The sequence below is a fragment of the Amblyraja radiata genome, chromosome 35 (assembly GCF_010909765.2).
Source record: "Amblyraja radiata isolate CabotCenter1 chromosome 35, sAmbRad1.1.pri, whole genome shotgun sequence".
Taxonomy (NCBI): domain Eukaryota; kingdom Metazoa; phylum Chordata; class Chondrichthyes; order Rajiformes; family Rajidae; genus Amblyraja; species Amblyraja radiata.
The window spans coordinates 285246-297873 of record NC_045990.1 but is presented as its reverse complement, the minus strand read 5'-3'; the positions used below and the strand labels follow the sequence as shown (position 1 = coordinate 297873).

The following is a 12628-nucleotide window of genomic DNA, read 5'->3' as shown; positions in this document are numbered from 1 at the left end:
AGGGTGACCCCACACTCAGCTACACTGGGTAACACACCACAGAGACATTACACTGGGTACAGAGGAGAATGCTACAACATGGGCGATCCTACACTGGGTTACAGAGGAGGATGCTACAACAGGGGTGAGCCTACACTGGGTTCCAGAGGAGAGTGCTACAACAGGGGTGAGACTACACTGGGTTCCAGAGGAGAGTGCTACAACAGGGGTGAGCCTACACTGGGTTACAGAGGAGGATGCTACAACAGGGGTGAGCCTACACTGGGTTACAGTGCTGGGTGATGCAACAGAGATGTTACACTGGGTTACAGAGGAGGATGCTACAACAGGGGTGAGCCTACACTGGGTTACAGAGGAGGATGCTACAACAGGGGTGAGCCTACACTGGGTTACAGAGGAGGATGCTACAACAGGGGTGAGCCTACACTGGATTACAGAGGAGGATGCTACAACAGTGGTGAGCCTACACTGGGTTACAGAGGAGGATGCTACAACAGGGGTGAGCCTACAGGCAGGGACATGTGACCAAGGTTTGATGGATCCTCTGTGATTGGGCCCAATTCGCCAGACATTGGTACATCACTCGACAACCAACACAATACACTTTTTGCTCAACGCTATTAATAAAACCTACTGGAAACAACCACAAATCAAAGTGAAAGCCTGGAATTCATCATTCATACTCTGAGCAAAGAGTCTGTGACTGGGAACCAGGGGTTTTCAGACAGAGTCCAAGGCAAGGACAATGTTTGTTGCCCGCAATACCTCGTTACCCAACTGATTCTTACTCCAGACGGTTCTCAACGTGATTACACATCGATGGTGCGGTCGGCATGACAATAATCACAGCCTATTGTGACTGCAATGACAGATCAGTAATTACAGATTGTTGTACACTGGTTCTCTGCTTTCAGATACGTAGAGGAGTGACTATTAATACATTGTGCTGGCTTTGTGAGGAATGTTCTTGTCTTTCTGGGCCAAGCAAGGGCTAGGTGAAGGGTGAACAGGAACTGTTCCACAAAGTGAATGCAGATGTTTCATCATCTGTATGGCCAGCCTAGAATGGCCAGAGAAGGCCAGTGCCCTTAAACATCTGGCACTCAGGCAGTGGTGCAAGCTCTCCCCAAACATTTCCCAACTGTGCAGTCAGGAAAGGAGAGAGATGGGCACAGGTGTGTGTAGGGGAGAGGTGGGCACAGGTGTGTGTAGGGGAGAGGTGGGCACATGTGTGTGTAGGGGAGAGGTGGGCACAGGTGTGTGTAGGGGAGAGGTGGGCACAGGTGTGTGTAGGGGAGAGATGGGCACAGGTGTGTGTAGGGGAGAGATGGGCACAGGTGTGTGTAGGGGAGAGGTGGGCACAGGTGTGTGTAGGGGAGAGGTGGGCACAGGTGTGTGTAGGGGAGAGGTGGGCACAGGTGTGTGTAGGGGAGAGGTGGGCACATGTGTGTGTAGGGGAGAGGTGGGCACAGGTGTGTGTAGGGGAGAGGTGGGCACAGGTGTGTGTAGGGGAGAGGTGGGCACAGGTGTGCAGGGAGGAGAGAGATGGGCACAGGTGTATGCAGGGGAGAGGTGGGTACAGGTGTGTGTGGGGAGGAGAGAGATGGGCTTCAGGTGTGTGCAGGGGAGAGGTGGGCACAGGTGTGTGGGGAGGAGAGAGGTGGGCTTCAGGTACAGAGAAGATGGGGCTTTGAGGTACGAGGAGGGGATTCTCGAGACTCAGGGCCTAGTTAACTCAAGGCATGGTCACCGACGCTGCTTGTGCAGTGATGAAACTCAGTTGGACGTAGAGATGGAGGGGACACAAGCAGAATATGTTTGAGGGAGTGCCGTGGCAAGCTACTAGGATGTAAGGTGCGGGAGCGGGGAGGTGGCTGAGAGATGGCGTGTGTTCGCTTCTGATGGGAAGACGGCGAAAATCGGGTCACGGCGGGGAGATCTCGGGGTACACGAGCACCCTACTGAAAATAGGGCGATGCCTCTCCAAGTTGGACAAACAATAACTTCCCCTTTCACCAGGAGCACCTGAACAAGGAGGTTGTGAACGTGAGCAGAATATGTTCCATCGCCCATTGTTCCACGGCAGCAGCGTCGGGCTGGGACGCGGCTAATTTAACCAAATGCTCCCGTTTAAATGGATATCCCCACCATTGAGACTGCCTTTAGTAGATTAGGTGCCGTACACATTATTCAATCATCCTTGAGATGTATAAATCTTCAATGATTTAATTTGAATAAATGTTAAATAAATAGGGGAATCAATTTATAATTATGAGACATGTTCTCTCATCTGGTTGTGACCCATTTCCTGCCTCTTTGTCTCCTAATGCAACCAAGCCCGCTAATGGGTCATTATTTATTCCGTCAGTCTTCAGAAGAGGTAATTGTCACAAGTAAAGCATCAGGCAAATAAATAGCCACGAGAACCCCCGTTTAAATAAATGCCTGCAGTATGGCAGGTGCAGTTATGGCTGTGCGGACACGCTCGCCCTTTCGCTCTCGTTTTCTCTTTCACTCTCTCCTTTTCGACCCTCTCATCCCTCCCCCTCCCTTCCCCACCCCATCTCTCTCTCCCCCTCCCCTCCCTTCCCCTCCCCCTCCCTCTCTCCCCTCTCCCCCTCTCCCCCCCTCTCTCACCCCCCTCCCTCTCTCCTCCACCCCTCCCTCTCTCTCCCCCTCCCCTCTCCCCCTCCCCTCTCTCCCCCTCCCCTCTCTCCCCCTCCCCTCTCTCCCCCTCCCCTCTCTCCCCCTCCCCTCTCTCCCCCCTCCCCTCTCTCCCCCCTCCCCTCTCTCCCCCCTCCCCTCTCTCTCCCCCCTCCCATCTCCCCTCTCTTCCCCCCCTCCTCTCTTTCACCCCCATCTATCCTCCCCTCTCTTTCACTCCCCCCTCTCTCCCCCACCCCCCCCTCTATCCCCCTCTCCGTGAGGAGGGCTGTGCATCACTGCTCCATCTGACTGGGCTGTGGAGTAAAGGGTTCTTAACATCGCCCTGAAGAACACGGGCAGTGACATTCACCTTTGTTACACCAGCACCCAGAGTATTGCGGGAAGGGGGTACAGAGGAAGAGGGGGAGGGGGTACAGGAGGAAGAGGGGGAGGGGGTACAGGGGAGGGTGGGGTTACAGGGGAAGGGTGGGGGGTACAGGGAAGGGGGGGGGGGGGGGGTTACAGGGGAAGGGGGTACAGGGTAGGGGTGGGGAGTACGGCCACCGACTTCCACCGCTCCAGGTTAACAATCAGTGGGTTGGGAGATCGGCTTTCCACCGCGGCCTTGAAGCAGAGGACGCGGGAGGAACAAAGGATGTGGTGGGAGTGGGGGGAAGCCCCGCCAACTAACACCGTCTCTCTACAACCTGCATACAACCGCTTCCAGCAAGAACCAGCCCTTCATTTTACCAAACGGGCCACTATTTCCTGCTTTTTTTAATCCTTCTTTGCCAAAGTAGTATTTTTCTTGTCAAGAAAAAAAAATCCACTTTTCCTTCATTGATGGGAATGAGGGTGTAAGTCTCTCCCTCCCGCCCGTTGCCCAGACTCACTGCCTGGCGGTTTCCAAAGGCTGCTCGTGACTCCGCGTTAAAGACCCAAAACTGCAATTACATTCTTGTTAAGTCTGATGCCCAGGAAATGAAATGTTTTTTTCCCCCCAAGATAATGAGCCCCGAAAAAATGCTTAAAAAATGAAGCATCTTTCTGTGTGTGTGTGTGTGGACATGGAGAGTTCAGATCTAAACGGCCAGACCTCATCCACACACCAGTTAGATGTAATGACCAGCTGGCCATGGAGGGAGGGAGGGAGGGCGTGAGCTGAGGGAGAGATGGAGGGAGGGAGGGAGGGAGGGCGTGAGCTGAGGGAGAGATGGAGGGAGGGAGAGGGAGGGAGGGAGAGATATAGAGGGAGAGGGGACAGTTGGTTTATTGCATGGCACTGTTGCATGTGGAACTGCTAGCCCTGGTTAACAGGTGGTCACTCTGTGGCCCAAGCTTTGGTGATGTGGGATGTTGGTCAGCGTCTCGGCTTCGCTGACCGCCAGCCCTCACCCTCCTGGCTGTGGTTTGGAGGAGAGGGTGTCAATTTCTGGCCAAGAGTTGGCACACTGACCGGGGGCACATTGACCGGCTCCTGGCCCCTTGTGTCCCAGTGTTGCTCTAGTCTCCTCCCTGTCCTGTCCATTTGCTACGTTTTGGGTTAAGGAGGGGAGAGGAGCGGCGAGGAGCAGAACCAGTTGGTGCATTGACCAATTGACCGCTTAACCTTTGCACAGAGGTGGGGCCAGGTACCTGCAGGGGTGGGAGCGTGTTTGGATACAGCTTCATCGGTGTGGGTCAGCCATTGTCCCCCTCTCTCTCATCCTCTCTCTCTCCCTTTCTCCCTCTCTCTCTCGCACCTCTCCCCCTCTCTCTCCCTCTCTCCCCCTCTCTCTCCACTCTCTCTCCCCCTTTCTCCCCGTCTCTCCATCTCTCCCCCGCTCTAGTCCCCCTCTATCCCCTCTCTCCCCCTCTCTCCCCCCTCTCTCCCCCCTCTCTCCGTCCTCTCTCCCTCTCTCCCCCTCTCTCTCCCCTCTCCTCCCCCCTCTCTCCCTCTCTCCTCCCTCTCTCCCCCTCTCTCTCCCCTCGTCTTCCCTCTCTCTCCCCTCTCCTCTCCCCTTTCTCTCCGCTCTCTCTCCCCCTCTCTCCCTCTCTCTCTCTCGCAGCATTTCACATCCATTACAAGGCTCTCCCGTAAACCACCTCTCCTTGCTGTCCCTCTATCCTGAAGCAGCGCTGCTCATTTTGCATTCCAGTAATTCCTCAGCTCGTCCCTTCCCGAGGAGGGGGGTGTGGATGGGTGGGTGGGGTAGCTCTGAGGGAGGGGGGGGGGGCATGTGGGCAAACAGATTGGTGCTTTGTTTCACAATGCGTTGGATGTTGGGGGCAGGAAATACATCGAGCTGATATTCCGTTCTCCCGGCTACAGTATTGCACCGGGCATCTTCACGCTGTTGTTCATTTCACATTCGCCCTTGTCTATAGTTTCCCTGTCACCATGAACGGGGAGATGACCACGGTCAGTGGCCTGGTGGGTGGGTGGTTGGGAGTGGCTGTGGTCAGGGTCGTGCCTGAATGCAAATTGACTGCATCATCCCGCAATGGTGCAGCAGAATGGCTCATTGTTGGTGACAACTCGCGCTGATTCTATTGCTATCACTGGCAAGATGATAAATGGCTGAACACAGGCTGTCGGATGCCTGAAATGGGGGGGGGGGGGGTAGAGATGGAGGGGGGGGGGGTAGAGATGGAGGGTGAGGAAATGATGGGGGGGGGGGAAGGGGGAGGAGATAGGTGAGGAAATGGGGGGGGGGAGGTCAGGAGGGAGATGGGGTGGGGGGGGGGGGGGATGAGGGAGGAGGGAGGAGAGGACATGGATATTCGATCCTTGCTACAGTATAATACAGTCCAGTACAGAATATGCAGCGTTCTCCTGCCCTGTCAGAGCCGCAAGGTTTCATTCCAGAACCCCTCGTGGTTTTCTCCGAGCCAGCGTTCGCTGCTCCCATTGTTCGCGGGAGCCGCTGCAGGGATCGTGCCCGTCACATTATACAAGCGCGGGATTGCCTCCGCTGCCTTTATTCCAGCCCCGTTGGATCCACAATCCCCCCCAATGATGGTGCAAGGTGACGTTGGGGGCCAATGCCTTTCTGTCTCCCTCTCTGTCCCCCTCTCTGTCCCCCTCTCTGTCCCCCTCTCTGGTCTCCCTCCTCTGTCTCCCCTCTGTCTCCCTCTCAGTCTCCCTCTCTGTCCCCCTCTCTGTCCCCACTCTCTGTCTCCCTCTGCTTTCTTCCCCTCTGTTCTTTCCCCTCTGTCTCCCCCATCTGTCTCCCCCCTCTGTCTCCACACTCGCTCTGAGACCGTGAGCAGAGATGTTCTCTGCTGCAAAGCTTCTTTGATCGGCCTCGTCGAGACCCCCCCATATTGAGCGTGCCGCTGGGGGTGGTGGGAGGGGGAGGGTTGAGCCTGCTGTCGTCTCTGTGCCCTGGGTCTGTCCCTGTCCTTGGAGAATACAGACCCACCCAGCGTGTCCAAACCCAGGAGAACGGAGCCATTTTACATAAGAAAACACACAAAAAGGCTGCTTACACAATCTTAGCAACAGTGTGCAGGAACAAAAGACGACAAGAAAGAAGGGTCAGAGCCGTAAGTAGAGAGAATAAAAACACAAAATACCTACAGTGACCATTCTTAATGTGCAGAGAGGCGATGTCTTAGATCCGGTGCAGCTGGGGGTCTTGTTGAAAATAAAATGTCTACAAGAGACAGTTGTCAAAATCTTATTTTCCTCTTCTTTCTTCGAGAGGTGGATTCGGATGTACATAAAGTATTACACAAGTGGTGCGCGTGCTCAACACACACACACGCACACACAAGCGTGTGCATACACACAGCCCCACACACACTCACGCACTCACACACACACACTCACAGACACGCACACGCGCACACACACACACACACACACAATCGCTCAAAATAAAAAAGGGCTGGATGCTGCAGGTGCCAGCGTGCTGCTCCCTGTCTGACTGTCTGCCTCTCTCACTGTCTGCCTGTCTGCCAGCCTGTCTGTCTGTCTGTCTGCCTGTCTGTCTGTCTGTGTGTCCCAGCTTTAGTGAGCTGCTGCTGCTGCTGCCTCTGCCCCTTCCGCACGTTTATGTGCCCATCTGTTGGAGCAGGACTGCTGTCTTGATTGGATACATGCCTTGTGGAGGAAGCTGTGACGACACCGGATCCTGTAGCATTCACTATCCATCCCATCCTTGCCCCGCCCTTCCTCCCTCCCTCCATCCCCCTCCCTCCCTCCATCCCTCCCTCCCTTCCTCCATCCTCCTTCCCTCCTCGCCCCTCTCGTCCCTCTCTATCTCACATCCCTCCCCTTCCTCCTCCCCTCCTCCCTCCTCCCTCCCTCCCCTACCCCTCCCTCCTCCCTCCCTCCCTCCCGGCCCTCCCTCCCTCCGTCCCTCCCTCTCTCTCGCCTCTCCGCTCTCCCTCTCGTACCTCCCTCTCCCCTCCCTCCATCCTCCCTCCCTCCCTCCCTCCATCCCATTGCCCTCCCTCCCTCCGCTCCCTCACTCCTCCTCCTCCTCCCTACCTCCCTTCCTCCCCCCTCCCTCTCTCCCCCTCTCTCTCCCTCTCCCTCTCTCCCTCTCTACCTCCTTCCCTCCATCTCTCCCTCTATTTCTCTACCTCCTTCCCTCCCTCTCTCCCCTCTCCCTCCTCTCTCGCCTCTTACTCGCTTCCCTCTCTCCCTATCGATCCTTCCCTCCCTTCCCTCCCTCCTCCGTCTCCCCTCATCTCCCTCGTCTCCTCTCTCTCTGCTCTCCCTCTCTCCCTCATCTCCTCTACCCTCCCTCCCTCCCTCCCTCCTCCTCTCCTCCCTCCCTCTACCTCCCTCCCTCCCTCCTCCCTCCCTCCCTCCCATCTATCCCTTCCTCCCTCAGTCTCCAGGTGATTGATGGAGTTGCTGTCACTGGGGATGATCAGCCAAGATCACATTAAATGGCGGTGCTGGCTTGAAGGGCCGAATGGCCTCTCCTCCTGCACCTATTGTCTATTGTCTATCGACACTCGCCCACCCTGCAGATTGTTGCAGCTTCCATGTTGTGTTTATTGTGTCTGCGTCTTCATGTGTATGTTGGGGGTGGAGGAGGGGATGGGGGTGGGGGGAGGTTACGGACACCAGCGGGATGGGAACCAGGGGGTGCTGGACAGGGAGGTCCCCCCTCGCAGGCTTGGAGATGTGGGGACGGATGGGGGAAATCAGGAGATGAGGCAGGTTGGGTGTTTCTGATCAGTGGAATGGCCAATGGTGAAGATGACATGGAGAACCAGCCTGGTGTTTGTGGGGCCCCTGGTAGGTCCCGTCACCCTCCACACCGCCAACACCACCAACACCGCCAACACCGCCAACACCGCCAACACCGCCAGCACCGCCAACACCGCCAACACCGCCAGCACCGCCAACACCGCCAACACCGCCAACACCGCCAATCCTGCCAACACCGCCAACACCGCCAACCCTGCCAACACCGTCAACACCGCCAACACCGCCAGCACTGCCAACACCGCCAACACCGCCAACACCGCCAACACCGCCAACACCGCCAATCTTGCCAACACCACCAACACCACACTGGGTTTATTCATTATGGGACCACAACACCAGTCACATCCAATGACCGCTCCTACTGGTCAACACTGCACTTGCTGCCCATCTCACTGGACAACCATGCAGCACAATGACTCATCTATTGAAATAATCATCAGAGACCTGGCAGCAGAACCAGCAGCGACTCAAATCCCAGCAAATCCCAGCAAGTCTTGCGTAGGCCAGGTTTAGCGGGCTATGGGCCAAACGCAGGCCGATGGAACTAGTGTAGATGAGACATGTTGGTCAAAGAGCCTGTTTCCAAGCTGTGTGACTCTGTCACTAAATAGATCTGGAGAAGATCCGAAACGTCACCTATCCATGTTCTCCACAGATGCTGCCTGACCCGCTGAGTTACTCCAGCACTCTGTGAAACGTCACCTATCCATGTTCTCCACAGATGCTGCCTGACCCGCTGAGTTACTCCAGCACTCTGTGTCTTGTCTTTGGAATGGATCGGGAATTTAGCATTGACCATGAAACTACAGGATTTTTGACAAAACCCCTCCTCATGTATGAAAGTTTCTGAGTGACGGAAGTCTGCTGTCCTTACCTGCTCTGGTCAATACTTGGAATCAACCTGATCTTTACCCAGTTGGAGAACCAGAGTACAGATCTTTGTAGGAGGAGAAAGATTTAATAAGAACCTGAGGGGCAACATTTTCACTCAGAGGGTGGTGGGTGTATGGACCCAGAGGAGCTAGTTGAGGCAGATACCATAACAACTTTTAAAGATAATTGGACTGGTACATGGATAAGAAAGGTTTAGAGGGATATATCTATACTAGTTCCCCAGACAATAGACAATAGGTGCAGGAGTAGGCCATTCAGCCCTTCGAGCAAGCACCGCCATTCAATATGATCATGGCTGATCATCCCCTGTCAGTACCCCGTTCCTGCCTTCTCCCCATACCGCCTGACTCCACTATTTTTATGAGCCCTATCTAGCTCTCTCTTGAAAGCATCCAGAGAACCTGCCTCCACCGCCCTCTGAGGCAGAGAATTACACAGACTCACCACTCTCTGTGAGAAAAAGTGTTTCCTCGTCTCCGTTGTAAATGGCTTACCCCTTATTCTTAAACTGTGGCCCCAGGTTCTGGACTCCCCCAACATCGGGAACATGTTTCCTGCCTCTAGCGTGTCCAAACCCTTAACAATCTTATATGTTTATAGATGAGCACCTTGGTCAGCATTGGTAAGTTGAGTTGAAGGTCCTGCTCCTATTCTGTATGACTATGACTGAATGATTCATGACCCCAGACCACCACTGGATCGAGGTCAATGTGATTCTCAGGCTGAATGTCAGTCCTCCATCATTAAATTAAACCAACAGACTGCAGACACTGGACACAAGAAACAATGGCATAACGTGTTGGATATACTCAGCTGGTCAGGCAGCATCTGGGGAGAGAGAATCCTCTACAGACTGGCTGAGTTTAGCAACCTGAGATGGGATCTATTAAAACCCCTAAACATCCATAAATGTCTTACAGCGCCAGAGACACGGGTTCAATCCTGACTACGGGTGCTGTCTGTACGGAGTTTGTACGTTCTCCCTGTGACCTGCGTGGGTTTTCTCCGGGTGCTCCGGTTTCCTCCCACATTTCAAAGACGTGCGGGTTTGTAGGTTAATTGGTTTGTGTAATTTGTCCCTAGTGTGTCGAATGGAACCAGTGTACAAGGTTGATCATTGGTCGGCACGGACTGGGTGGGCCGAAGGGCCTGTTTCCGCGCTGTGTCTCACCTCTACACCATGTAAGATGCCCACCCATTGTCATTCCTCCTACATTCATCCCATTTCATTCTCCTCGTGTTCTCATCAACTCCCCCTGAATTCTACCCCCTCACCCACACACTGGGGCCAAATAAACCACAAATCATTGAGATGAGGCTGGAAACTGGAGCACCCGGAGTGAACACCTCGTGTGGCGGTTACAAGGAGAACGTGTACCACCTAAGGTCGGTATAGAACTTGTTAAAGAGGCACACACACTGTAGCAAAGTTATAGATCTTTAATCGGACATTACTGGACTTTATTTTGCACGAAATGTTATCCCCTTTGTCATGTATCTGTACACTGTGGGCGGGCGGCTCGATTCTATTGTCTCTCTGATGACTGGTTAGCACGCAACAAAGCAGCTTTACACTGTGCCTCAGTGAATAAACTAAACTTAAACTAAGGCTAGTCTAGACGAGACTAGACTGGACTGGACCAGACTAGACTAGACTAGACTAGACTGGACCAGACTAACCTAGACTAGACGAGACTAGACTGGACTGGACCAGACTAGACTAGACTAACCTAGACTAGACTACACTAGACTGGACCAGACTTGTTGCCCATCTCACTGGACAACCATGCAGCACAATGACTCATCTATTGAAATAATCATCAGAGACCTGGCAGCAGAACCAGCAGCGAATCAAATCCCAGCAAATCCCAGCAAGACTTGCATAGGCCAGGTTTAGCGGGCTATGGGCCAAACGCAGGCCGATGGAACTAGTGTAGATGAGACATGTTGGTCAAAGAGCCTGTTTCCAAGTTGTGTGACTCTGTCACTAAATAGATCTGGAGAAGATCCGAAACGTCACCTATCCATGTTCCCCACAGATGTTGCCTGACCCGCTGAGTTACTCCAGCACTCTGTGAAACGTCACCTATCCATGTTCTCCACAGATGCTGCCTGACCCGCTGAGTTACTCCAGACTAACCTAGACTAGACGAGACTAGACTGGACTGGACCAGACTAAACTAGACTAGACTAGACTAGACTGGACCAGACTAACCTAGACTAGACTAGATTAGACTGGACTGGACCAGACTAGACGACTGGACTGGACTGGACTAACCTAGACTAGACTAGACTGGACTGGACCGGACTAACCTAGACTAGACTAGACTGGACTGGACCGGACTAACCTAGACTAGACTAGACTGGACCGGACTAGTCTAGACTAGACGACTGGACTGGACTGCAATGCATCCTTGACAAGTAATGATGGGTCCGAGACACTGTAGGCATTGGAACTCAGAGCCACAGGCCCAGTGATCGAGCAACACCCGTGGAGGGGAAAGCAATTGTCTACATTTCAGGTGAAGGCCCAGCCTCAGGCCTCCAATGCAGAAGCTGGACCTCCCCATTGATGCTGCCCGACCCCAGCAGGCTACCTGTCCAAATTCCTTTTAAATGTTGCTACAGTCCCTGCCTCAACTACCTCCTCTGGCATCTTGTTCCATTCACCCACCACCCTCTGTGTGAAAAAAGTTGCTCCTTAGGTTCCTATTAAATCTCTTGCCTCTCACCTTAAAAATGCATATTTCTGGTTCTTGAATCCCCTACTCTGGGTAAAAGACTGTGCATCTACCCTTTCTATTTCTCTCAAGATCTATACACCTCTATAAGATCACCCCTCAGCCAGCTGTGCTCCAAGGAGTAAAGTCCTAGACTGTTCAACCTCTCCCTGTAGCTCAGGCCCTCATAATTCTTCTCTGCACTCTTTCCAGCTTAACAACAGGGTGACCAAAACTAAACACAATACTCCAATGATTTGTACAACTGTAACATAACATCCCAACTTCTATATTCAACTTCTATAACCTGACTGTAGGCCAATGTGCTGAAATCCATCCTTCTTGACCATCCCATCTACCGGTGACACCACTTTCAAGGACTCTACAACTGCTCTACAACACTCCCCAGGGTCCTGCCACCTCACTACCATTTGTTCATATCATCAGGTTCAGACAAAGATGTAAACTCAATCCCACACATGGTATTTAGTGAATATGTATAGTTAGTTGGGTTAGAATTGCTACAGCCAAGAACAAACATGTAAAAACATGTGTGTGTGTATGGGTAGGAAAGGTTGAGAGGGATATGGGCCAAATGTGGGGAAATGGATCGAGCTTAGATGGGACATTGTGGTCAGCATGGATGTGTTGGGCCGAAGGGCCTGTTTCTGTGCTGTGTGACTCTGAATAAACAGATGCCATGCTTCTTAACACAAATAAACATTTATGTCATGTTTTAAAATAAACATTCTGACACAAATAACAAAGATTTTTTTAATCAGTAGAGCAAACTAGTCTGCAAGAACAAATGTATCCTAACAGAAAAATAGGATGTGGTTCTATTTGTGATGGTGAGCGATGTAGGGCCCTGACTGCCAGAGTAACGTGTTCCATATATTCTGTACAACCATCGGCAGACCGGTTGAGATTTACTCATTCACTGTGACATCGGGTCTCATCTCCTGGTATCAATCAGCTGTGGGCCCCTCGCTCGTTCATCAGGCATTGGGTCTGCCTGCCCGAGCTATGAGCAGATCTCTTGGAACACCCGGCCACTCCCTCTTCTCCCCTCTCCCATCGGGCAAAAGGTACAGAAGTGTGAAAACTCACACCTCCAAATTCAGGGACAGTTTCTTCCCAGCTGTTATCAGGCAAC

At 53.1% G+C, this 12628-nt stretch overlaps 1 protein-coding gene across 7 annotated transcripts in view; it reads right to left on the bottom strand.

Annotated features, from left to right (window-relative positions):
• LOC116991799 (ELAV-like protein 2) overlaps positions 1-12628 on the bottom strand; it is a 114483-nt gene that overhangs the window by 57130 nt on the left and 44725 nt on the right. For 3 of the 7 annotated variants that reach the window (XM_033050739.1, XM_033050741.1, XM_033050740.1), the window contains exon 1: positions 6209-6674. The exons of the other annotated variants lie outside the window; for them this stretch is intronic. In XM_033050739.1, coding sequence (XP_032906630.1) covers positions 6209-6352 — 144 coding nt within the window. In that variant the 5' untranslated portion in view covers positions 6353-6674. Of the gene's footprint in view, positions 1-6208; positions 6675-12628 lie in introns of those variants that run through there. 7 annotated transcript variants of the gene reach the window in all.